The 27,616-nt window shown below is 40.0% G+C and overlaps 1 protein-coding gene across 1 annotated transcript; it reads right to left on the bottom strand.

Annotated features, from left to right (window-relative positions):
* Positions 1-124: 124 nt before the first annotated feature.
* On the bottom strand, positions 125-27,616 carry hmga2 (high mobility group AT-hook 2). Its single transcript, XM_034217651.1, has 5 exons — positions 27,130-27,616; positions 26,113-26,199; positions 22,055-22,105; positions 9,388-9,420; positions 125-5,250 (listed from the first exon to the last, which is right to left on the bottom strand). The coding sequence occupies exons 1-5, from the start codon at positions 27,235-27,237 to the stop codon at positions 5,191-5,193; spliced, it is 339 nt and encodes a 112-aa protein (XP_034073542.1). The 5' UTR covers positions 27,238-27,616; the 3' UTR covers positions 125-5,190.

The raw sequence follows: 27,616 nt of genomic DNA, 5'->3' as shown, positions 1-27,616 counted from the left end.
AGCTTTCGACTTCAGTAGGAAGGGTTTAGTACGCCATGTGATTTACCAGACAACACACACCTTTTCAGCAAAACACATTTATCTAACAAGAACATAAATGAAAAAATGCACACACAAGTCGACGTTATGGATGCCATACTTTTTATTGTGCTGGATAAAAGGCAGTGAATATCTATAAAGACTTTGTTTAGCAAGCACGCACAATTTGCTCAGAAAAAGAAAGACAGTAATAATATGTGGATAGAGGAAGCGATAAAAGTTAGATAATGTATAGGTTTTTGAAATTATACAGAAGGAGCAAGGAAGAGGAAGAGCTGAGAAATCTCTTCCTCTTCCCTCACAGCTAACTACAAAACATTGCATAATGTAAGAACAATCCTTTTCAAAGGTTACATGTCCAGTCTTACCTAATGGTGACTGAGAGGCAGAGAAAACAGTCTTATAAAATTCATCCCCCACAAAAATAAACTATATATATATAAAACTTTAAAATGTTCTCCATATGCTCACGGACACCTGAATTTTAAACAGTATTTAAGTTTGAAAATGAGGTAAAAGTAGGCCATTATGGAGGTAGTAATGTGTATTCGATTGTACTAGAACGTGATGTCATGAAGAGAAACTTCATTAAGACTCCCAGAGGTGGAAGCTCGTAAACAGCTTCTACAATCAATCTGTCCAACAGCGAGGTAGCATCACCTCCAGACAACTTCAGCAGGTGTTTCAGTTTCTACTCAAGGTCAGATCTCTGGAGGAAAATGACACTTTTCAAAAGCTTGTACCTTGGATCTTGAGGAGCTCAGTGGTGTCATTTTTGACCCACAATTTACACTTGGTATTATGTGTGAATCCATTTTTTTTCCCGTAATCCATATAGATGACATGTTAATACCAGGTCTAAAAGGGGTCTTTCTGGCTGATGGGTGTGGTGTTAAATGATGAAGGCTGTCTGTTTCAAAGACATGCGATAAAGATGCTGATCAGCTGCATCACAGTTTATACAGCAGCTTGTGATCCTCACTGTTTAGATTTGTTTGATTACTAGACATATTATTTCCTGCACAGTGTCTGGATAAAAAAGTCATTTTAGGCAATACCAATATTTTACTGAGTTGACGGTGTAGTCCATCCAGACTCTTCACATCGATCAAATACTTGTAAAATATTTCTAAAATTAGATATGATTAATCTCTGTTTGTTTTTGGGTGTTAAATCTAAATTAATCCGAGCACAAAGATTGGGAAAGTCTGAAGACAACGTTATGGTCCAGAACACTGTGCAGATTGTTAAGTGTGAGTTTACCACTGCTCCATAAGTGCCATGCTATTGTTCCGACTGATTTTTTCTGAAAACCAAAACAAACCTGAGAACTGTACCAATGGACCAAACGCTAGTTTGTCCAACAGCCTGTATCCTGAGAACTGACGGCCATTGTTTCAAAGTGCCAATATCACTCCTTTTGCCTAAACCCAAGCAACACAACCAACAAAGGCAACAAGCAATAGCCAATTGGAGGGAGAGAAATATTGGGAGGGTCAAATGATGCTATTCTGCATAATAATTATCCATTTGCTTCAGTTTGTAGCAGGGAGAATTTTTCGTAAAAATGGGCCTACTGGTGAAGCTGCCTTCACATGATTCGGGGTCTGTTCTTTGCGCAGAGTTGGGTGCTTCGTACAGCTGTCACCTGATTGGTTGCGTGTTGAAAGATCAGGGGTAAACAAGGTCAAAGTTGAAATAACTTGAACTGTGAGCCCAGTGTTCGGCAACAATTTGGAGCGGTGCGCAAAGCAGTTTTGTCACATATCTAGTGAAGGCAGCTTAATTTTGGGGGGATAATAGGATGTTGGACGAATGGGCTCTTGGTCTAATGTGACACCTTTCAGACTTTCAGGGTTTCAGAAATAAAGGACTGTCAGAACATTTGACAGTCGCCGTTTCCCGTACAGGTGTTGCTGATGACGGCAAGTTGAACGGATCGATGTAGCTCCTCTGAGGCTCTACCTTAGGCCCAGTTTAAAAAAAACGTCTTAACGTTTCAAAGGTTGCCATGATGACAGGGGGAAATTGTATAATCCATCACTAAGTACAAAGCAATTCCATATACATCTGGTTTAAACCATATCACAAGAAAAGAAAATCACAACAACTAATCAAGTATATTGATATCTACTAATTAAAAACAAGAAAACATATTCATGAATACAATATACAAAATCCAAATATATCTGTTTCAAAACCTGAAGTCACTTTGAAGGTGAGAATCCAAATGTACTGAGATTTGAAGCTTGATCTGATACTTTAAGTAAGGAGCTTCTGTAGTCCTGATATAGATCATATCATACATCAATGTAACTCATACAGAAAGTAAAGAGACTGGAGGTAGGTATTTTTCTATTGAATAGTCCATTTTTAGCGGTCTGTTTGAGGTACTGTACATACAGTATGTAGGTAGTACATAACTCAGGAAAAAACAACTAACTATTCAAAGCCAAAAAAACATGTAGTTTTATCACGCAGTGTTGTACAAACACTCGATCCTCAATAAACCGTAATAAATTCAAGTTAACAGTTTGTCAAAAAGAAGTCCCAGTTTGCAGATAATGCTAAATATGTTTCATTGCAATGTTAAGATACAAATTAAAATTAAGGTAAATAAGAAATAACAATACGTAATATGTTAGCTGCTTTTTTGTTTTTGTTTTTTTTAAGTATAAAAAGACACTGAATCAATGCTTTGTCCAAAAATCTCAAAAGAAGAAAATGTCAGGCCAGTCAGAGCCAAGTGATACTTTTTTCGTGTAGCTTTTGACTGCTTATTGTCTTGATTGGTGTTTTTTTAACAGTAAAATTGACATTAAAAAAATTAAACTAGGGGCGTTTTCAGGTTTTCGCTTTAAAAATGTGCTTCAAATGATGGGATTAAAGCTTAACGCCACCACTTTAGGTTGAATATGGTAAGTTGTCACCTGTGTGGATGAGTTTTAATATTCTTCATATCCTCGTAAACTTGTAAAAGCACTGCCTTGGTCTGTCATACCCAAAAGGAAAGAGGGTCAAAATAATTTTCCTTTAATGTACATGGCTCTGTCAAATCTGACTTTTGCTTCTTTATGGATGTTGTAGTCTTTACCTGACTGAATCAAACATAATAGTTGCAGACATCTTCCTGTTCCTCCATGACAAGACTACAACCAACCGGGATGACCTCGCTTTAATGTACAGTATAAAGTTCCAACACAAATATCTGAACTTCCCAGGCATCTATTTGTGTGTTCATTAGCTGGTTGTGCTGAGTCAGAGGTAGTTTGAAATCATGATAAGATATTGCATTTCAGTGACCAGAAAGCGCTGGCATACCATCAGGTTACCTCGAACGTAAGGCTTCCTGGAGTTACATTGCGTAACATCCAACGTCACGCTGCCACTAAATCCAGGTATCAAGTGTGTCTTGAGGTAATGTGTGTTTTGTTCTTGTGGTTTTTGTTCTTAAGGGTTTAAGGTTTTTGCAAGTCTGTGGATGTTTTTGCAGTGTGACATCAATGGTTAAATTGAGGTTTTAAAGCTATGTTGCGCAAACTTAACGAAGCTATGTACACAAGCCTGAAAATGTAAATGTGAACAAATGGTATACAGTAGTCTGATGCAATGTTTGGTAGTGGAGGATGTGAAGAGGTTTCTAGAGCAGTAAAAGAGGCGTGGCATTCCACCAACAACAGGGAGAGCAAAGCAGAACTCATGTAGAATAAAAGTTCTGGTCTTTAAGTAACACCGACACCCTACTGGAGGACTGCCGGACTATCAACTCTCATTTGGACAATAACCTTAAGAAAAATTCTGTAAAATGGGCTACCCAAAGAGGTCCTGTTTTTTTTCTATGCTTATACTGGCCCAATGTTTTTAGAATCTTAAAGGTCACCTATTATGCAAAATCCACTTGTTCATGTCTTTTATACATCAACATGTGTCCCCTTTGTGTAAAGAGACTCTGAAAGTTTCAGGAAAAAAGATTCGCTCTCTTTTTGTCCTGATCCATTTATATAGAAACCTGTCAGATCAGATTTTGGTCACTTTATGATGTCATAACGATTTTTTGGGTTGTGTAACCATTAGCCAATAACCAACCAAAGTAACCCCCCCCCCCCCCCCCTCTTCCACCTTATCACCTGAATCTCCTCCTAGAGCACCATTGAGTTCTTTTTAACCAAATATCTCTCAGAGGGGCGTGGGGAGGGGCTCCTTATTTTCATCTAAAGTAACAGACAGAGAATCAGCACTTTTGAAACAGGGCTGAAACAGAAGGGGATTGTGGGAAGCTGCAATGATCTGTTTAGTATTTGGAGCCAAACACTTCAGAGACATGTTTTGTACATATCTGAGAACTATAATATATTGATTAAAAACAGTATAATAGGGGACCTTTTAAAACGGTGTGGGCCAGGGTAGAAGTTCTTATATTTGCTTTTCTAAATAAGGGGAGGGGATTAAAAAGTGTCCTTCTAGTTTTCAACCCTGCTCATATTTCAAGTGAGCGGTTTGGGATTTGATGTGCCCAATTACTTATGAATACCAATAGGTCCTACACAGAGCTTTGTGTCTCCCTGTGTCGCGTGGTCCAACACTAGTATGGATGATATATGCTGATATATTGGAACAGCAGAAAGTTGTTCTAAATGTCTGTATGATGAAACCAGCCTCTTTTTTCTGCAATCCACATCTGGAGAATAAGTCAACAATGACAGGGTGTGTGAGAGAGTGTGTGTATCAGTCTGAGAGATGCAGTGGCCTTATGATGCTATCACTCTATTATTACCATTGTATCCGTCTGTTTTAGTGTATTCTCATTGAGAAGTGTAAGTGTGATGACATGTCTGTCTTTTTCTTGATTCTATCTTTTAAACAAGCAGAATGTATGAAGCAGATTGTTTTGCTTCATTTTATCTGTCAAGACAGTTATCTGTTCTGTTTCTTTTTTCAAGATCTATGTCAATATGTATCAAGGGAGCTAAAGAGGCAGATATAACTGAACATATCTGCCTGTTTGATGGCTGAGCAAAGATGGAAATTCTCTAACTGAAATTAAAACAAGTAAAATCATGTGGAAAAGGTCAAAAACAAGTGGTAAAGGCAGTCTTTTCCCTTTCAAAGACCTGACAGCTGAATGAGGTAGAGATTTCATGGTGTGGTAGCTTAGTCCTCCTGTGGGGAATCTCCAGCCTCTTCATCATCTTCTTCTTCTTCCTCTTCTTCCTGTAAATAAAAACAAGGCAGTCCATGTAATTTACCATCTACACCTCTGACAGACAACTCAAAATCATTCCAGACAACTCTGCAATTGGAGCTGTATATTTGAACTTTTTCCTATGCACATACGGAAACTGCTGCACACATTATTCTCATTTATAGTAAAGTAAAAGACCAATTCTAGAAGATTTTGCAACCATTTGTCGACCACATTAATAACAGTGCTCCAAATGTTCATACAAATACATAGGTGAACGTGATAGGGACGGATGTGAAGTGACCTTTACCATTGCTCTTTAAAAATAAAATGCATCAATCAAACTTCAGTGCATCACAACAAAAGGTGTTGACCTGAGGAATAACAGTAATGATGAGCTGAAGTATTGTACAAGTGTATCTAAACTAAAACTATTATTTAGAAACCAAATCAGTAATGGTTATGAGCAGGACCCGTGAACCCACTTGTTCTTTCTTGTCATTGTAAAAGTTATTTATTTTTTGGTTGTTTTGTGAAAAAAATATATTTGTTTACAACATGATGAACGATGATCTAATCTTTAATTTTCAAGAAAAATGTACGCTAGAGGGGGTAGGACCAGAAACGTTTTTTTAAGCTTCTTCTTGCCCCTGTTGAACATGACAGAGACTATTTGAGAATGTATTTATTTTAATTTGTTTGTACCTAGAACGTTTATTTTTTGTTATTATTATTATAAAAAAAAGAAAAACAAATCTGACATGTTCAATACATTTACTAATAAAAGTAATCAAAACAATTCAAGTGGAGGCTTGAGCCAAATTTGAAGAAATTCCCTCAGGGCAAGCTTAAAATACTGCAGAATACCTCGGACAGAAGGAGGGACAACCCAAAACCTAATGCCTACGTCCAGGCAACACCCATGGTAGATACAAAAAAGAGGAGGATGACCACAACCAGAGCAGTTCAGGCACTTCATATGGTTAATGAAGTAGCTAAATTCATTTTAGTCTCAAAGTGAATGGTTAATCTGGCAGGAAATGACCATGTGCATGATTGGACACCAGCCATCTGCAATAGTAAATGGACTCAGTACAGCAACCATGGCTCCCTAACCCTAAATAACCCAGAACAAGTGCTGCTTAGTTTTCTAAAGTGCATGATGACCACTGTCACAACTGGGGAGGGGAGAGGAAACACCTCCTCCCTCTTAAGAAGAAATGCATTTAATTTTCCACATGGCCTCATTTTATTCAGGGAGGCTAACTGACACAATTTATAACCCTCTTCCTTTCCTAGGCTGCGGCGGTGCAACACCACCTCCATTCATTAGTGCTCACACACTTCAGTCTTTAAAAGGGCCGCTAAATGCTACCATGTGTAACAAGGGCAAATGGGAGCACAGGGAAAAAAAAGGTGGTGGTAGCACGGGTGGGGGTGAAAAAAATAAGTTGCAATTATATTCCCCCCTGCCGACACCTACACCATTTCACACACAGGAAAAGATAACTATGGGTAGCCTGTAATTTAAACACCCTAGTGATGGTGTTTACTGCCAAACTGGTCCGTTAAAGCGTTTAATTTTACAAAAACATCCACTTCAGGATCAAGGCTTGGTTGGGTTTAAGGTTTGGTCGGACAAGTCGTCTGACCATGCCTGAACAAAAGTGTCCATAGCTGTTTATATCCCTTTCTGACAACCCTTTTTCAAAAAGGCATTCATAGTGTTTGTACGGTACATACGAAAAAGTATTTACCAAATATCATTAACTTTGAAAGCTCCACACACCTACTAATCGGTGGAGAAGGGAAAGCAGTCTCTTGCTATTTGACGGAAAGTTAGCAACACTTTCTTGGCTCTGTCTATCACTTCCAAGTAATGCCTTTGTAGAGTCTCCAGTTCGCTCTTCACCTTACAGTACTCCTAAGGTGTTTCTCTTATTTGAATTTCCTCATGTCTTTGTTGAATAATGAAGTAGACTCATACAACTTTCCATAACTTGTTAAGCCTAGAGCCAATCGGCATCTGTTTGCCTCTTTTTTAATCTTTCCATTGACTGTGTATGCATTTTAAAATTGAGCGTCAACAGTTTTTCTGGATTTCCTCTGATTCCTGGTTCATGACTTTAACCCTCTTCTAGGGCTGCTCGATTATGGCAAAAATCATAATCTCGATTATTTGGGTCAATAATTGATATCATGATTATTAAAAACGATTATCCATTTACTTTGAAAACATCAATTTATTGGAGAATTTTTTTTGGAACAGTATGTTTTTAACAGTTGATTACCCTGAATGTTAAGTATAATTCAACTGAAAAACCAATAAAAAAATTAATTAAAAAAAAGTAATAATAATAAAAAAATAATCGTTTTATTTCGATTACGTTGTTTTCGTAATCGTTGCAAGCCATAATCGTAATTGCGATTAAAATACGATTAATTGAGCAGCCCTACCCTCTTCCCAATGGCTCAATTTATGAGTTTCCCATAACTGTCACATGCCATAGCTGTCTATAAGTACGCCATAACCTTATGGTGTTGAAGGTTTGGGGTAACTGCTGTAAAGATTTAATTGAGTTGTTCTTAAGACGTAAGCCACTATAGGGAGATCCTGGTTTTAACCCTTCAACTACACCCTGGTTTTCAACTAAACAAACCCATAAAGAGGAAATAAGTAAATAAAGTTTGTTTCTACAACTGGTTGGTGCAGATAGGGCCAACGCTGGCACAGATTCTTCAAGAGCCCACCCATGTCATTCACACTGTTTACTAGCCTTATTCCGAACACTGTGTTATTTTAACCAAAAAAGGACGTATAGGAACATGTAAAGATAGAAGTCCTGGTTGGCAGCAGGAGCTGAAACTTGAATGGGAAACTATGCCATGTGCATGCTATAACTTTCTGTTGGGTCGTGTATCCACCCCACCTCGAGCGCTGGAATGAAAAGGGGTTTGAGGTTTTGTACAGGCAAGTGGTGGTGGGGCTGAGATAAAGCAGCCTATCAAAGTGGGAGAGCTAAATGACATTTTTATGGTTTGCAGCTCCCAGGGCCTCACAGCGCCTCCCAACTACCTCAGTCCTGTTCCCACACAGCCACAAATCAGAGCGGAGTTATGCATTCACACCAAGAAGTGGCCCGCACCAGTGAACAGAGGGAGGCTGGTGGATTCCTGGAGTGTGAGGGAATGCTGGGGGTTGGGGTCCTGTGTCATGTTGCACTCACTTATTACCATTCTGCTTTCATTCCCCCTCTGATGTACATGCTCTCACCAGCAACACAAAACGGCATCCAATTAACTGCTACCTATTAATAGTCAGACACGGAGGAAGTGTAGTTAACTTTCTCTCCAAGAGAAAAAATCTCAGGTCTTTTTTCTTGCAAATGCCACTTCTATATTTAGGGATGTGACTTTTTCCATAGTTCTCATCCAGCTCAAAAAACGTTAGCTTTAGCAACAGGTTGAGTTAATTTTGCAGCAACTATACAGATGTTGTCAGCCTTTGAGGCACTTGACAAGAACCATTTTTCCATCACTTCCATTGATAGGAAAACGAGTACACACAATATAATGAAAAATATGAGACCTACAAACCATCAAAACCAAATTTGGATGTAGCTTGGAGTTGTTATTAGCACTAGGAAGGAGTTTAAGGGAAGGTGGATGTGTTAACAAAGCATGTAACTTTGATACAGTCATGTTCCATCAGCTCAATGTAACAGTACATAACTTCACCATGTGGAATACTCTTAACCCCGGACAAACAAGGAGACATTTTCATGTTTTTGATCATTCCTTGCAATAGTTTGGGCCATTTGTAGGAGGTGCCTGTGGCTAAGGAGGTAGAGGAAGTTGTCCATTAGTTTCAGGGATGAAGGTCCGACCCCCCTCTCCTCCAAACTGTCCATGGTCAATTGCTCAACCCCAATTGCTTCTAATGGTTAGGCCATCAATTGTATTGTACAGCAAATCATGCCATTTAATCACTAGCTCAATTTACCCAAACTACGAAAAACTATGAGCAAGCCGTGTCCAGTATTTGTGCATGTAGCCTAAATTAAGCTAACATTTGTCAATTAAAAGTAAACAAGCAATGTTTTGATTTACAGAATGACATTTAGTGAAATAAAGTGTGTGCGAGGGTAAATAAATGAGTATCTTACCTGAGCAAGCTTTTTCTGGACGACTTGCTGTGGCTGAAAGAGAGTAGAAGAGAAGTAAGTGTTGTTTCTCAACTTTAATATCATTAACAAGAATACAATGTTCATAGCTGTCATTTCACACAAATGTCACATGGTTGCTAGGCAGAAGGAAAAATGATTCCACTGGAAATGAAAAGGTAAAAACCGAATGAAACCTGGATAATGTAGGATGCACATTGTGTCTTGGCCCTGTATTTTAACTCTACAATAACGACATAATGCAGTGATTGATAATTCAAGAGTAGAGTTAATTGACGATTGCCTCAAATCTGACAGCACAATTAATACATTCACATCTACACAGACCTTTTTAATACCTTGTCTTTAAGACATCTGTAAATATAACAGATATCATAAAGGATTAACAACCTGCATTATACCAATGTGTTCAAGTATCTCTGGGGTTAAGACAAATGGTATTTACAGTAGGGCCCATGTTGACCATTTTCTAATACTGCCTTTTCTAAATGGCCATATTCATAGGAAGCTTGCTGCAATAACCTCCCCCTTGCCACATAGCTCTGATAGAGAGCATTCTGCGGTGACTTTAATACGCAAAGTGCTGATCATTGACATTTGACCATTTTTGATATTATTGTCAATGTGTTATCGACCATAATTCCATTGGTAATCAAAAGAGTTTTGAGGCCACATACACAGAGGGATTTGAACCTCCCCTCAGCCTGTTCAGTAATAGAGTTATTAAACAGTTTAATGATTGTAGGCAAAGGGCCAAACAGAAGCAGCAGCACACCACAGGAGCATTTCAGCTCAGAGTAAAGCTGGATGATGTGCAGAAGATGCGGCTGCCTTCTCACACTTCAACATGATGAATATGTTAAAAAATGTCTGTTAGAATTTGACTTGTTTGTGCTTGAATTTCTTAACATAACTGCTGTTGCATGCACTTCTAAAATAATCTAAGCAAGCACACAGAGCAAGAACACAAGACACAACCTCTACTACAACTTCTTCACCACTTTGGCATATACGTGATTCACAAAATGATAAATGGCCACAGGTGAGAAAACAACCCCAACATACCCAAATGGAATAATAATTTGCTACAACAAGTTTTAATAGCTCCTCCACCACATTTGCTTGTTTTGTCTTGTAGACCCTCGAACAACTTGTAGATAAGGCTTTTCATGCTGACCAATCATCTCACACAACTGCACAGGAAGTAGATCTGAAGTAGATCTGGACAAGAGCTGAACAGCTGAGCACTCCATTAGCTCGGAGAATGTAAAAAGGAAACGCCGAGTCGTTGGAGCTCGTAAGACCGCACAGCTGCTGGCCCTAAGAAGGGGGTAACATGTCCCTAACCCCGCACACCCACCAGGGATCAGTTCAAACAGCTGGTGTTTTCTGTGCCAGCTTTGACTGGAATTTCCATAGGCTCAATGGCAGTAATGGAGTCCGGACACCGGATGGGTCGTGCGTGAGGAATGCAGCAGGGAACATTTGGAAACTAATGCACACAAAGAGGAGGATGCAAACGTTTTGGGCAGTTGGGTGCCTGACCAATTTTCCCAACCAAGTACTCCACCTGTCCCGTTCCCCTTTAATACTTCACACTCCAATCAGATGTTCTGCTTCTGTACTGTACTGGAAATAGTCTGTTAAGCCGTTGTAAAAAGGGGAGAATCATTTGAACGGGGACCAACAGAAGGAACGCTTGCCAAACCTCAATTCTAAGGCGCAGTGTACGGCGTAGTTTTGCCGGCTGCCATTGGTTTTAAATGTGGGTTGAGTGATAAAAAGAAAAAAAGATGATGCATCGCTGACCCTTTCTCTGTGACTAATCAGTGGTCTGCAGTGATTACATCATCATTTGGTATCGCCGCAGCTTGTTTGGAGCCTTGGCTGAGATGAGCCTAAAAAAAAGACCCTAGTATTAATGTTCATATAAACATATTCAAAGTAAAAGTATAAAAAACGTCTTCTAAATAGGCGAAAATACCACATTTATTCGCATGAAAAAACTGCATGATTTTCACCCCGAACTGCATAATTAGCATGACGTGGATATGTTTCTAAACCAGAGACAGGTGGGTAACCATTGAACGTATTTCATTTGGAGGGACCCCTGTTAATATGGTAACGCCAGCCTTGAAACGTCTATAGTTGTGTGTAATTTATGTATTTTCTCTGGTCATTTAAAAAATAATAATAATTCTCTAAATTATGAATACCATGGTCAATAAAGCATTGCTGGTTGGAAAAAACTAAACAATTCTTGCTTGAAGAATTATGTGATACAACAAAAAAGAAATGTTAATTACAATCTGACTGCAGCCCAGAGAGCACATCCTAAAAAATAAGTATTTAAGGGTTTATATCAATACTTACATATCAATTAAAGTAGCAGGTACACAACTTAATGTAGTTACTGACCATAAACACAAAGGATGAAGGGTCCTCTTTGCTTACAGTCTTACAGTAAAATGTACAAGTGCTGTTGCAGAGCATCTGTGACAAAGTATTCCAAAATAACCATCAGTGAAATCCAATCCCTTCGAGTACAGAAGCCACTCCTGCAAGTAGCTCCTCTCGCCCCCACTGCCCCCAAACCAGCCCCCTCGATCCCACAAAGGAGAAATGGCAGCATTGTCTTTCACAGGCTGTGGCAGCTCTTTGATGTTGTCAAGGCCCAACACTATGAATCACTTGTCGACCAAGCTGCCCTGCCCTACAAGTGTTTTTTTTTGGGGGGGGGGGGGGGGGGGGGCAGCTTCAACCACTCCAAGGTACGCTAGGTAAGTATGACTAAAACTAGGAGCCCTATGGTGGGGACCCCACTCAGCTGAAACCCAATCCCTCTGCTACTCCAAGAATGTGGCGCTCCAGGCTCTTAGCTCGAGAACCACCCAGCAGCCTCTTTCCAGAAGTCTTCCTCTGATCAAAGAGAGAAATGCCTCCGCTCTGCTGAGCACCGTGTACAGGCCACCATTCACAAAAGCCCCAGCTTGTGGAGAGGAGGGCCATTCAGCCTGCTCTCTCTCCAGCACCACGGTAGCTGTCCGCATCCCTTTCTGGGGTCAGAAACGTTACTGGTTCTCCAACTAGACATAGAAATCCTTCAGTCACGTCTTCCAGTAAGTTGTAGTATAGATATTTTCACAAGCACCTTCAATTGTTGACTGCTCAAGAGACTTTTCTGTCTGATCCAGCACATTGACCAGAAGCTCTACCGATTGAATTAAAGAGAATACGGCAAAACTTGCCACGTGAAACAGCAATAGGGCTACGAAGTTAGAATACAAAAATCTGATCAGATCTCAACTTTAATGGCAAGCTTTGAGTCCCAAATATATGAAGTTACATGTGCTACGCCAGCCTCATCATCATTGCTTTGGGTTCTGTTTTTCAAATGTGTATGTTATGATTGTGCGCTACTTCTGTGTTTTAACATGTGATTGCTTGTACATCATGTGTATAGAGTGTACTGTGTTCATTCTTTTCTGTCCTAGCAGTGTTAATTATCCCATAAGAAAGGGCGCTGCTGTTTGCTCTGGTTAACCGTTACTGGTCCTGCTAACCTTTGGACCTCCTTTGAAGCTAAATGGATCATTTGACCAACCTTCCCTCCACAAACACAAGTCTGCACGGATGAAGAGTCCGGCGTGAGATACGCTTCGGATGAAATGCCGTGTAGATTATGAGGCAGGTAAAACCTGGAATTCTCACCATTTAAATTGTTAAAATGTAACTTTGCTTAATAGAGCACTTAGGTAGGTAAACATTGGACTTGTTTTGTTTGGAATTCACAAACTGCTGAAGGGAAGCCTCGGTTTGAGGAACTTTTAGGGAAATTAGTCAATTAATTGCAGAGGATACAGTGTTCCTCTGGAATAATTACACGTTTTTAAAGTTGATAAGTATGATTCATTAAAACAAAAACATATACACAAAAGACTCTTTGATTTATTTAACATTGCAATGATAAGCCATTTTGGTGTTTTTTTACGAAAGAAAATGGTCTTTTTGACTTTCCACCATTGTCAGTCCAAGAATCTGACAATTTGATTTCAACTATTATAGAATTAATTGGCATCACATTATGAAAATATATCAACTGTCTTGATCAACAGGTGACCTTTTAACCATTTCACATCTTAGAAAAATTGCAGTCAGGAAAAAGAAAAAAATCTTTCCCTTTGGCCAAACCTACAGTTTCTATCCGTACACACACTCCCTTATCTCTATTTCACACTTTCTCCCATTCTCTCCCTCTCTTGTTCTTTGTTTCTTATTCAAAAAAAACGTTGCTAGGCCTTGAACTTGACCCTGTGAGACTTCCGCACATGAATGGTAAAGCAGATTCAGGCTCTCAGTTCTAGAAAAAATAAAAGAATATGAAATGTTGACAGTCTCTTGCATTTGTCTCTTCGGTGCGAGAGTCTACTACAGCTTGTAATTGTCCCAGTGTCTCTCGATCAGGCACTCCAACTCGTCTCAACATGTAGGTCTTCCTCTAATAATAATAATAGTGCTGTATTTAAAAGGTTACGTGGAGTCTCACTTACAGCTTAACCCCAGAAGGCACAGAAAGGTTCAAGACCAACCTTAAAATTACAAAAATTACACCTAACTACATAGCGTTTCCCTTTGATGCCTTATGAAGTGATGTAAATAAAGCGAAGTAGGATTGCCTCCTGTCCTAGCCGATGCCTCACCAGTTATGAATTGCACCTATCAGGGTCCAACTAAACCCAGCGATTAGGGGGAATTTGCCGAAGGGCCCTTTGTACAAGAGAAAAATGTCTGTCGTTGCAAGGAATGTGGAAAATTCCTAGCAGACAAGCAGGCTTTTGTTGGTAGGGTTTTGGGGGGTGCTCTGGAAGGAAAGAAAAGCGCAGACAAATTGGACCGGCTCCATTTAGGAGCCTCTGCTGTTTGAAGTGAAATCTGTTCCCAGAGTATCTCAACACAAAAAGGAAGACAAGTAGAAATGCAATACGTCTGCTTAGACTTAGACAAGTATTTCATTGCTTTTGTTTGCATTTACAGAATGAAAGATTTGTTTTTGGTTTACCGTATACTAGGGCTGCACGATATTAAAAAAAACTGACATTGCGATATATTTTTTTCCCCTGTGATATATATTGCGTTTTTTTTAACTATATTTAACCGGATGAAGGATTTTAGTCACGGACGTCTGGATCTTAACTGGTTGACTCATCATACCTTAAGTCATGATCTAATATGTCATGATAATGCATGTTGCTTCCCCTCAAATAAGGAGGTTCATCTGTGAATGAAGAAGAGAAGAACCTTTTTGCATCTAAAATAGTTCCAGATGGCAGATGTTGCTTTTCTTTTTGGAAGTAAATCTTCATTCTCGCTGGTATTGTCCTCCTGTGCCTCGCCAATTTTTTACCGGTGTTTTGATGGTCTGCAAACCAGCGGGGCGGGGCCTGCTGTGATCTGATCAAGAATGATTGTGATTGGTGGTTTGCTGTGCATGCAGAGCTTGCATGTCACTCACTCAAGTACCCCTGACATGAGAGCCGCGCAAGTTTTCCTTTTGTAGCAAGTAGCAAAATAATTGTAACATGACGTGTTTGAGTTAATGTACCTAATTAATATTGCACGTCCTAAAAAAAAAAATAGAAAAAAAATATATATATTATAAAACATTGATAAAATCGCACATCTCTGCGATGTGAATATCGCGCATGCGCATATCGCGGTTATCGCCATGACACGATATATCGTTCAGCCCTAGCGTATACTATGTTTTGGAGCAGAATTGTCTTGGAACCATTTGATGCAAATGCATGTAGCTGTTTCCCAGCCTGCATGCGTGGCTGCTTTGAAACAGGAAGGACTCTATGCATGGCACTCAGCTCTGCCTTGTTTTAACAGAGCGTTGCAGATGTTATGAATTAACCTGTCGGGCCTGCAACAGCTCACTTCCTGCCTCTTAATAGTGGTAGCAGAAATACTCTAATGACATAAATGTCCGTATCTATTTAAGGAATTTGAAAGAAGGGCATTGTTAAAAGGAAGAGGGGAAAATCCAAGTTATCGCTACACAAACAGCCAGGACACCACAGGACAGCCATGTAACTTCCTGTGGAAAACAAACAGTGAACGTGGGGTACTCTGAGTAACTCTCCTTCTCTGACTGCCACAACATGGATCTTAAGGTTTTCTAAACAGGTTTCATTACTATGTACCTGCAGAAGCTTAGTGTTAAAAAAGATTTGCTGCTTTTAGTAGTATTCTTTCGTTTTGGATGAACATTTTTGTGTGTCTACCATATAAGTGTGAAATTGATCATAGAGATGGCCTAACATTCTACTAAGGGTAATCCTGAAGGAGCCCAGGAACAGGTAAAAAGGTCAATGTAATTACTTCTGAATGTTTTTCCCAACATAATTTGCTATATGTTTTAAAGGTAGCAAGATGCATTTGGAGAAAAATGTTGGTTGTCCATGCACATGCTATCTCCCCAAGGTTTCCTCTGTTTATTCCTAAAGTTAAAATGATGCATCAATGTGGATTTTTGTCAAGAAAGCTCTGATCATTATTTTGTTAAGGCAAATAACCAATAAAAAAGTGAACTGTACAACAATGTTGAGTACTAACTGGTATATTAGGACCACCGAGTACCCCGATGTTGATCTACATGTAGCGTTCTTTAACTCCACTGCTTCCTAATCTGTGTTGCAGCTCGCGGCCATGATGTTGTAGCAAAAAGTGAAATGATTACACTCTTCCAGAGTCTGCAGCAGGAACAAAAAGGGTGGGAGTTATGAGAGGGAGGCATAGGTGACCTGTGGAAATCCGCTAAGGTCCCGGAGAACTCCTGATGTTTGTAGAGTCCCTGTCTGAACAAAGGCCTCTAGTGGCTGGAATCCATCCCTTCAGCCAGGCAGCAGCCCAGGCTGGAGGAAGGTGGGGGGTTGAGAATGTAGGGAATGAGGGAAAGCTGCTGCCCACCCCCAACTCCTTTCTGTGTCTCTCTGTGGTCTTTCTTTTTTCTCTCTTACAAATAGCCTGGGGAAGGAGAACGATATGGCAGAACCGATCTAAAAATAACTAAATGCACCTCATCCAGTCAAACACACAAAAATGGAGTCATTTGTAAAACATGGAAGAACGTCCTGTCCACTTTGCTAACTGCACTGTAATTAGCACATTTAAGAAAAGCCAATTTAAAAGGAGAAACGTTTTACAGGAGATAGTGTTTTCTGTCCGGCTCTTCAGGTAAGTCTAGAGGAACTAAAAGCTCTAGATCTTGGAACAACAAGAAGAGAAGAATCTGAGGATCTCACGGGAACATAAGACGATAAAAGATCAGATATAGAGCTTGAGGTATAGAGTGGTGCAGTGATGACGTATTGTTGTAGGCCGACCCTGAAATGAGCATCGCAAGGACTTCCTTGGTATATTGCAGAAAAAGATTTTTGTAGCCCACACATATTCATGATACACATTTTGTTCAGCAGGATCATCTCAACATATGGACACCACTTAGTGATATAAGATGAGTAAATAGTAATAAAAAACTATTGTTAGGCTATAAACAATGTACACCACAGTCGCATTGCAACGCATCAAAGCCAGCATGATGACGTTTAGTAGTTGCATTTGCCGTATTTTTTTTTACACATAGAGGCTTCGGACATGACGTATTTTATTTTGTAGAACAAAACGTTCTTGTGTTAACCAGATCTTATTTCAGGCTTGTAACCAAATACACGTTCTAAAGATTGTTGATTTCAATACGAGGGAACTGGAAGTGGTAAAATGGTGTTTTCTGTGTTTTAGGACTCATCACTGCACAACTCTTTAAAGCCAGTTATTCTATCAATAATAAATAATGTGATTAATAATACAATACTAGTTTGGGGGGCACACAAAATTAAGTTTGATGACCTTGAGTTAAGATTATTTGGACAAATGTTTAAAAAGGTCAAGAATTAGCTTTTTCATGAATTTTGTATAAATGTAAATACTTGTTAGACTTGCTCAACACCACAGCCCTGATTCGGCCCCTGATTCACTCTGGACACCAACTTTCCGGGTGAATCTGTTGCCCAGAGACCCTGGAGGCCAAGTTCCATACGTTTTTTATGTGAGGCTTGCCAATGCTATAAAAAGCGTTTTAATGTCGGACACAATTGGACAATTACCCCTGCCTCACACATGCATGCATTCAAAGGAGAGACGTTTTCACAGGCTGCTTGTTTCTGAGGACCTTCCAGGCCTCGCCACTTTCTCAAAGCTGCTGGACAAACTCCTAATCATGCTGCTCATCACCTCTGCCAGACTTCCTTACTTTTCTTCTCCTCCGAGCTCCGATTCCATTGCCTGGCACCTGCCCTCGGTGTTTGACCCGAAGCCAAGAGCAGCAGAGCCTTGTGTGAGGTGGGAGTAGACCTCTCCCATTCACACTATATCAACTCCCCTTACACACACACACTCATGCCATTGCACTTGTGCTCCCTTGCCCATTCACTTAGTCATTTCCGCACATTTGACGCGGAGGCTATTAGTCTCACAGTAGACTCCATTTAACACCAATAAGGGTTTGCATGGGCACAGAAAGGGGAGATGGGTATGAGTGTGTCCTGGCGGTGAGTAACTTCGGATGTGACTGCGGAGAATCAAACACAAAGAGGCAGCTGTATGGGAGGCAGCAAGACAGCTCAAGGGCAGGGAAATGGTTTGGCTTCAAAACATTCACTGGCTGACCAATGATAAAGGAAGCAGAAATAGAGAAGCAGAATTATATTTTCTCTTATTTCATGGCTTTGCTTTACAAATTGCACCATTCCTGTTTAGCATTGCCCAAATGTTGCAAGTACCAATGAAGTATAGCAGGGATATTTAGTTACAAATATTATATAATGTTTCTAAGTCTCATTTATATGGCAGCAGAATGACCCTCTCTTGGTCTACGTATGACAACAGAGGTTGCGCTAGACTTTTTCGCTGCCCGTCATTTTGACAGACAGGATCGTAAAACTTCCGTCAAAATCCAGAATTACCCGTCGGCCTTTACACAACTCTGACGGGGGGGAGCATGCTCGTGAACTGTCAACGGGGGGGGGGGGGGGGGGGGGGGGGGGGAGGGACAGTTCACATGCGCCGTGTTATGCATGGCTGCTGCACCTCGCGGGAGCGTGCACAGCGTAAAGCCAAAGCTCACAGACATTTCAATGATTTGTACGGCACAGTTAGGTTTGGAAACGGTATAATTTCCTTTTTGGAGGGCATGCATAACACGGCATAACACCGGAGCCTCGCTGCGGGGAAACTTTTGCGCTGTTCCGAGTTTGTTCTAATCTGTCAAAATGACGGACTGCTTTCAGATTTGTCCGTCATTGTTTAAAAAAATCCGTCATAGACGGAAAATATTCGGTTAACGCGACCTCTGTATGACAATCACCACTTTTGTGACCTGAATTAAAATCTCAACTACATCTGGCGTTTGATACTTTGAGGAGCATCAATGGAATACCATTCAGCCTTATTGCATTGAGGTGTATAATCAAAAAACATAAAAAGACAAACTATTTTTTTTTTTAGATTTCTCAGATTCAAGATCAAAAGTGCTAGGGGTATACAAATTACCAAAACTCAAACTGGATGTTTTTGAATGGAGTACACTCTTGTATCTTATCGTTCATGCGACTCCATGACATGTATGCGTCCTATTTCCAGCAATGATAGGGCACGAAAGTTTCGCCAACAGAAAATTAAGAGGTTTACTATGAACATGCCGAACAAAACTAAACATTGCACCTTTAACCAAAGCAGGCTGTTAAAACCTTGAAGAACCAATGATATTCAGTTTAAACACAGAAGTCTTCAAGTTCAAGCTTTTACTGTGATATTCCCTTCTAAGAAAGCTTTACCTATAGGCAGCCTATGTTGTTAAGAATTCCAAAGCTGTACTGTAACACGGCTTAACACAGGGACAAAGAGTTTATCTTGCCTGTAGTGGAACCAACACATCCAATGACAGTCGCCATTTGGCAGCAGAAAAGGGGGAACTGCTATGTACAAGTGATGAATGCAAACTACTGGAGAGCGGAGACTCCCCCTTCGAGCTTTTACGAGCAGAGGAAGCTGGTCAGCTTGGCAGAGGGCTGCCTATCCATCTCAGCACCTGCACAGAGGACAGGACCTGCATCCCTACAGTGGACGAGCAACGAGACATACCGATGAGGGACCAGTCCGCATAAGTTGGGTCTGACCAGTCCTAGTAGTTCCTGCTAGCTGTAGGAATATAAGATATAAGTAGTTTTACTGGGGAACCTGTCCAGGGTCAATCATCTCTCTCAGTCAATGTGTTCTTGTCCCTGTTTGCCTGTATGATATTATATATATGCAGTCTGTGCTTTGATGCGTATTAATGCATTTATTTTTACTGTTCCTGAGCTAGAAATCATAACAAATCCAGCCGGCTAACCAATCAGAGCAGACGAAAAGAGGTGCTGCAGAACATTAAAACATGTAAACATGTGACAGCAGAGGCCCCTTTAACTAAGCAATAACAAAACAGCAAGAGACCCTAATGATCCTGCTGCAAGGTTGCTGTTCTAGTTAAACATTTCCTTGCCCATATATAGCAGAAGGCTGCTGTGAGGCAGAGGCTTTGATTGTCAAAGGGGTGTCAGCACATGCCCCGCGGCAGTCACAAAGGTACGCTATCTACAGTACACAACTGACTAGTTTGCACTGCGGCCTCTCTGCAGTTGACGTCAAGCAATGGAGGCCGCTGTGTGGGTGGATGTTGGTGTGTGTGTACTGGTGTGTGTGTACCCGGGACATGCAGGCACCGGCAGGCAGCACCACAAAGAGAAAGCTGCAGTAAACCTCCACTGTTTTATCAGTTCAGTCCAAGGGTTCAGCAGCTGGTTGAGAAACTGAAGTGTTGGTGTTGTGTTCTCTGACATAACATAATACGGGCCTGATAGAAGTACTTTCAAATGTACTGATATTCACAAGGCTGTACACCTCCTTTTTTTTACATATCTACTAAAAATGATTTCCCAACACTTTACGATGCTCTCAATCCACTTGAACTTAAATACTTGCCATGACTTGCTTAATGACCTTTTATACTGACTTAAACAATGTAATACATTCAATGCAGTGCGTTTTTTTCCACCTATTGAGGACAGGCAAGATTTTCATTGCACATTTTAAAACCAAGGAGATGAGTAGTATTGTTGTACTTTAGATAAGAGAAAACATCCCATGTTTACAACTTTGGCAGAGGACAGGAACTTTGAGGTGAGGTGAGGAAAAGTTTTTTATTGCCAACTCAAATACATCATAGTTATTAGTAAAATCTCTGTTGCACTTGTGTTCACCATTTGGATTTTGTCATGAATGCAAGTCAGATAGTCGTATTTACAATAGCTGTAAAATTATATTATGAATGAAAACAGAAAACTCAGTCAATTTTACAATGTTTTCAATGTGGTTATTTAATTATATTTTTAAAAGGCTAACAATAATCCCTTAGATTGACTTATATTCACAACATTATGAATTATAACAGTGGGTATAATACATTATAAAATAATAAAACGTAATAAAACTATGAGAACTAAAATACGCTATGATGTTTTTTTTAAAAAGACATTGTGTTACTTTTAAATATTGCGTTGCTTGAAACTTGACCTTATACATTGCTTTATAAATGTCATTATTTTTATATATACACGGATATAGGCAGATTAAAACACATTACATGTAAGGTTATAATTTGTTATAGAGATGTCTTGTTGAGGATAGAGGCTAAGGATTACGATGCATTTGAACGCAGCGTACTGCTTTTGAAGCCACCGCTCGGAGCTGATAAGTCTCAGCCAGAGCATGTGCCAGTAAACCAGCAGAAGTTGGTTAGTGAAGAATAACTAAAAATGCTTTTTGCTTAATCTTGGAAGACACTATTCCTTCCATTTATATTTTCCTCTTTTGATGACCGTAATAATGCAGACATGCTGTACGCAGGAGAAAGTTCCCCGCCTCTCTCCTCGCCCTTCCTGGTGGCACTTCTAACTGCCGGCTGCTTGTTCCTGCACTATCAATCAGGCCTGTTACTTTGGAGCTGATAAACACTGAGGCCTTCAAGCTGTCAGTGGAATTATTTAAGTATTCCTGCGTGCCGGCGCTGAGAGTAAACATTTTCTTTGACTGATAACACAAACACTTTGGAGATATCCACGAACACACGGACACCGGCATCAACCAGAGAGGAACCTCTGAATGTATTAAAGCTACATGAAGAAAACAAAGATGACAACAACATTGAGAAACAGCCCATCTAAATATCAGAATCAGAATGTTACATATGTTACATATATGCATTAAAAAAAGTACTAAGTTATGATATAATCAAAAATAAAAAGTTACATAATTTTCAAAATACACATCCTGTAACAGTTCTTAGGATTTAGCAGCCAGGTATATATTACACAGTTATTAACGGCATATTATATGCATTAAACTGGGAACAAAATGCGTTTGAATCATAGTTAAAAGTAATTGTAGGAAGGAAATGTTTTCCTACATACATAACATAACCCCTTATTTATATAATACAGTGTCCAGTATGCCAGCAGTAGACACAAGCTTACGAAAACCATTGACTCACCCATTTCCTCGGTCGCCCTCTGGGTCTTTTCTCCCCGGTTGCCTCGGCTTTCTGTTAATACATAGATTAGGATCAATAAATCATTCTATCGTGACATTGGAAACACCTGATCAGACATTTACTCTAGCACAGTGGTTCTCAACTGGTGGGTCGCGACCCAAAAGTGGGTCGCGGACCCGTTTCGAGTGGGTCGCAGATGTGTGAGTGAAGAAATTAATCAAAAACAAATTTTTAAAAAAAGTCCAACTTTTATTTTGAAGGCCCAATTTTCTAATGCTGTGCATGCAGTAGGCGTTGGACTGGAAGTACCGGAGATAAACGGTTTTGAAAACTTCTGTCACGTAGTGATCATCTTCTCAATAAAACATCTTTGCTGATGTTTTTTCGAGTCTTCTGGTCAATCAGAATCCAGATTGTTGCCGGAAGTCCCCACGGAGAATAACTTTGCGGTAGAACTATTCTTTATACATCCATGGGTACAACTTCAGATACAAATGAACACATAATGAAATATGACCCCCGGTTTGATGATTGACAGGTCACAGAACAATGGGAGCTATCTACCCTTACCCACAATTTAAAGTAATTCAGACTATCTCCTCTTTACTCTTCTCTCTGTGAGGAGCAGCAAGCAGTCATAACAAAGTGAAAAACAAACAATGGCATCAATTATTATTAATATGTCGGGTAGCAATAGATTTATTTATTTTCTTCTCAGAGTGTACCAGAATGCGTAGTATGTTAGTATTTCTAAAAAATCTCCTGGGGGAGAATCCACCCAGACCCCCTGCTGTTGGGGTTTCAGCATGTGTGCCTTTTTATGTTATACAGTTCAGTTTTGATTCCATCATCTCATTAAACCTTATTTAAAAGCATTATTTTGTTCTGTGAAGGGATATATGCACTGTACTTCACTTTAATTAATATTGTATGCTGAAAAGCGTATATATATATATTACTGCACGATTTTTTGTTGAATAGATTTGAGTGGTTCAAAATTTCGGGTCGCGATTTATTGACTAAGGAAAAAGTGTGTCCCGAGGCCTGACCAGTTGAGAACCACTGCTCTAGCAGACATCTTAAAGTATTAGGGTATTAGGGTCAACACCACTACAGAAGGTCAAAGTTGAATCAGAGCTTCTTTCAACTGATACATTTACTACAAAAAAATGAGCACCTTTTTTTTTTTTACCAATCCAGGGTTTGTTTTCGACCTTGATCGTGTGGTTGCTCATGTTTCTGGACTTGTTTTGGTTTCATTATCACTGTATTCTAAGATATCAGGTATTCACTTGTTGTAAACAATGTTAGCATGGCTGATAGGAATGATGTCCCAAACTAAAAAACATTTTCATAAAGCGCAATTAACCTTTAGGTATAAAAATTACGTTAAGTGTTAGTATAAGACACACTAAAATGCCAAATTTGGATTAATCCACCGCTAAAAATAGTTCCCACAGACACAATATTTTCTCCTGTTTTAGTCATATTTGATAGAAACTACAGTGGAAGGCTGGTTGTATAATTTCAATATAATTCTATTTTTGTAAGCTGTGAGATGTATCCAGGTCTCGGGCCCAAGTTATTGGTCAGGTGAAATCTTAGTCAAATTGCTGAGCTGCGATTCATTTTGCAGAGAATGACCAGCAGGTATCAGTGGAGGTGTTGAGTAAATACCACGCAGCAGGAGGAGTGTTTCAGCACATCGTCACCCCAGAAAATGTGCTGAACAATATTAGGTCCAATATTTCCATATTGGTGTCAACATCAAAAATAATTTGGGAGCAGCTGAGATGGTGTTTGGTTCTCAAAACCACACCATCATTAAAAATAATAAGAAAATAAGAAAATTACAGAAAATGATGTGGCGAAATGATTACCTCCAATACCGCATCATATTGCAATTGTAGTATCATACAAAATAACGGCAATATATGATATATTTTCGAAACAATTTATCCATAACCCATAGTAAAATACATTTTGTATCTGTTTTTGAAACACTGGCTCACACTTTGTTGTTCACAGGTAAACTGGGCTTTAGAAATGACCTAAAATCTTACAACTATACATTTTTTAACAACTCGCAGGCATGGTAGAATCTGATAAATCCTGTTACTTTTTCAGTTAGTTGTAAGAAATAAGTGGCTTTTATGGAAGTTTTGGGAGTTTTCACACAATACCAGATGTGGAAAGGATGAAAGTCAACTATTTTACATCGAGGTACTTCAATAGTGCTTGATTCGAGTTTGAAGTACTTGTATTTCACAGTAAGGATAAAAAAAAAGTTTTTTCATGTTAAATTACGACTGGTTAAACCCCCCACCTATTTAAGAGAAACAGAAGTGTATTAAGCGACGACACAATAGTGATATCTTGTGTTGTGATGTTCTAATGCTGTGCTAATGCGGGTCTCTATCATGACACATCACACTGCTGGCTCGCCAATCTGTGTGCTGTAATCCCAGTTCTCTGTTTGCGACGCTACATTTTTAATGCAGAGCTTTAATTGTCTGAAACGCAACTCCCTGTTCAATTAATCATCAGTGTGTTTTACATGTCTGAGCTGAGAGATGCGGCAGCACTGAATAACCAGGGATCTCACGCCAGTACAATCACATTTTACTAAAAGTGTTATAGTATAATTTTCTGTGCAGCCACTACTGAAGAAGAGAACCACTTAGCCAAGGGAAAGTTTATGGTTAAACACATCAAATGTTGATTGTTGGTAGGAAATGGGAAGCAAACACTAACTGACTGATCAATCCACCCAGAACAACCATGCCCTGTATATGTTGTTGTTAAGCATGTTAGCATTTGTACAATGTATTAGGTCATGACTGCTATAACAACGCAGTATTTTTGGTCTGCTTTTGACTGTGGCCATACAGAAGAGGTCAGACGCCATTTCCTAGGACCTTGAAGCTTTCACACTCTTTGTTCTTCAACCCATCCACCTTGACATCCTAATGGAAGTAATGGCACAGTTGTCATTATTCACAGAGCCTTGTCAAGGGGGGGTATTTTAAAGTGTTTCAACAAACGACCAATCCGGCTGATGCTCTGCTGACTCCAGATCTTCCTACCCAAAAACTCAGCCTTATTCTTTCCAGGATTATGTCAATGGAGTCTTCATTTTGTGGCGTGCAGGTGTGGAGTACAATTGTTTCTACTTGATACCAGTCAGAGATTGCAGAGGTGATTGATGTGGGCAGGGGAAGTGAACTTTTAAAAGAGTATAAATTAAAGGTGTGGGCTGACCCGGGACTCTTTGATCTGGGAAGATTGATATCTTCTGTGTTTATCATAACAATACCAGATGAGATGAGACTGGATTATGGCGAGAGCAGAGTGGTTCACTTTTCAAAGTGCTGGGAATGTTTACAGTGGTTCATGGTGGCAAGGGAGCACTAAGGCTGCTGTCATCATGAGCCTAACACAGCTTCATATAACTAATGAATGAAGACACAGCCAGTATCATAAACCACAAGTAAGAAAGGTGGGAAATGGCTGTGAAATTCCAAAGCATTTCTCCAGGATCTTCTTTTCTTTGCAAACGTAATCTTTTCTCATTCATCAACTCAATCTCTCATGTACTGAAGAGGATTAGGGCCACATTTTTTTTTAGAGCTGGTCATTTATTTATTTATTAAAGTTAGAATTCTGAGAAAAATGTTCTCTTTTTATTACGTTAATTTTGGAATTCAGATTTTTTTCCTCAAAATTCTGACTTTAATCCCGATCTAAAAATAAAAAAAGACCCTAATTATTTTCCATATTCAATCACACAGTCTCCTCTCTATGTACACAAGTGTTTTAAAATAATGATGGCTGCACCAAGACATTTTTGCTCATCATTTTGGACAGTTTTTGCTTATTTTTTCAAATCAACAAGGAAAATCAACCCTGTTTAAAAACATATTAATAATAACTACAGGTGGTTACTTCACTAAAACTATATTTAGTTATTGATCATGTCCACTCCTGAAGCCATGTTTTGGTTATCAATAATGTACATTGGCAAACGTATGCATCCTCCAGGTGCTGAGGCTCCTTACCTTCTGCGCTGCCTTGGAGGGGCCCTTGTTCTTACTTCCTTTGGGGCGGCCCCTCGGTCGCTTGGGGACAGGCTCTCCACTGGGCTCCTGAAAGGGAGGGGGACATGACATAGGTGGTGGACAGGAAACAAAGCTTTGAACCCCCCCCTATTTGGTCATTGCTTTATGGGTCAAGACCAAGAGAGGAACAAAGCGTGTGTGTGAGTGTGTGTGGCACATTGTGTCTGCTTATGTGTGGCCATAGAGGGAATGAATGAGAGGGATTTGGTATTCATTCAAATTTTCCACTTTTCAATTTCACACTCAAACTGCACAATTTGCAATCAGCATTTCTATAACCTTATCACCTTGTGCACTTCATGGTGTTTCAACATGTCTAAATATTATAGTCAATTCTCACTCCACATACATACTGGCTGCTGTGTTTCTGAGAGGGCTTTCTCTCTCCTACAGTAACTGTAGCCTGCAGTGTCAATGGAGGTGATTTTGGTTTGACATTTTGGTTGGAATGTGACTCACCAGTCTATAAACACATTCACAGAAACATGTTCAAATCCCTCACTTGCCATGACTTCTCTGATTCAACTCAAGAAGATCTGCAAAATCACATTAATTCACATATTTGTCTTTTTACTCATGTTGTCAATTAAAGATCAAGGCCAAAGCTGGAAAGATTAAGTGTATGGAAGTTAATTTAGCATACATAAAGTTGGCTAGCATGTCCCATATATCAGCATGTTTGGAAAAACAATGTCTCACCTTCCTTTACAAATAGAAAAGTATAGGCTACTGAAATCAAGCTATAAGCAAGAAGCACACCCTGTACCAATCAATTACAAAGTCAGCTCACTTTAAAAAAAAAGAATATGCCATTTGTGCAGTTTGATAACTTTAAAAAAAGTCACATCTCGGTGTGCAGATATTCTACAATCTGGATTTGATTGTTTTTTTCTTGCAGTGACTGGACGTCTGTATCTGCAAAGCGGCTTCAGTAAACAGCAGCGGGACACAACTTACTTTTTGTGGCTTCCTCGGTCTCCCCGGCCTCCTCTTCTGGGGCTCCGCGGCCCCCGTGGGCTCCTGGGAGCCGGAGCTCTCCTCGGCCTCGTCCCCGTGTCCGCTCATGGTTCCCGGTGCTGCAGCTCCTCCGTTCTCCCGGTGATTAGAAACGTCACGAAAAAACTTTAAAAGGTCTGTTGTCTGCTTAATAAGTCTCCCACGGGCAGCAGCAGGACTAGCAGCTTTGAAGCCGTTAAAAATAAAGAGGTTTGGCTCAGTGAGCAGGAGAAAGAGCACCGGGGACGGCGGAGCCTGAGACGCCGAGCGGCTGCGACTCAAAGTCGGCTACAACACACCGCGGCGGCACCGGGCAGGACCATGCAGCAGCGAGGCGTGACAACTCGGCACGGCTCGTCTGAGAAGTGTGGGCATAATAACCGCATCCACAGCCCACTCCCAAACCAGGACCCACTCAATGAGGATGGGTTTTTTTTTTTTTAAAGAA

The sequence above is a fragment of the Gymnodraco acuticeps genome, unplaced genomic scaffold (genome assembly GCF_902827175.1).
Source record: "Gymnodraco acuticeps unplaced genomic scaffold, fGymAcu1.1, whole genome shotgun sequence".
In the NCBI taxonomy this organism is placed as follows: domain Eukaryota; kingdom Metazoa; phylum Chordata; class Actinopteri; order Perciformes; family Bathydraconidae; genus Gymnodraco; species Gymnodraco acuticeps.
The sequence above is the reverse complement of the archived record's forward strand: the minus strand, read 5'-3'. Positions and strand labels throughout refer to the sequence as shown.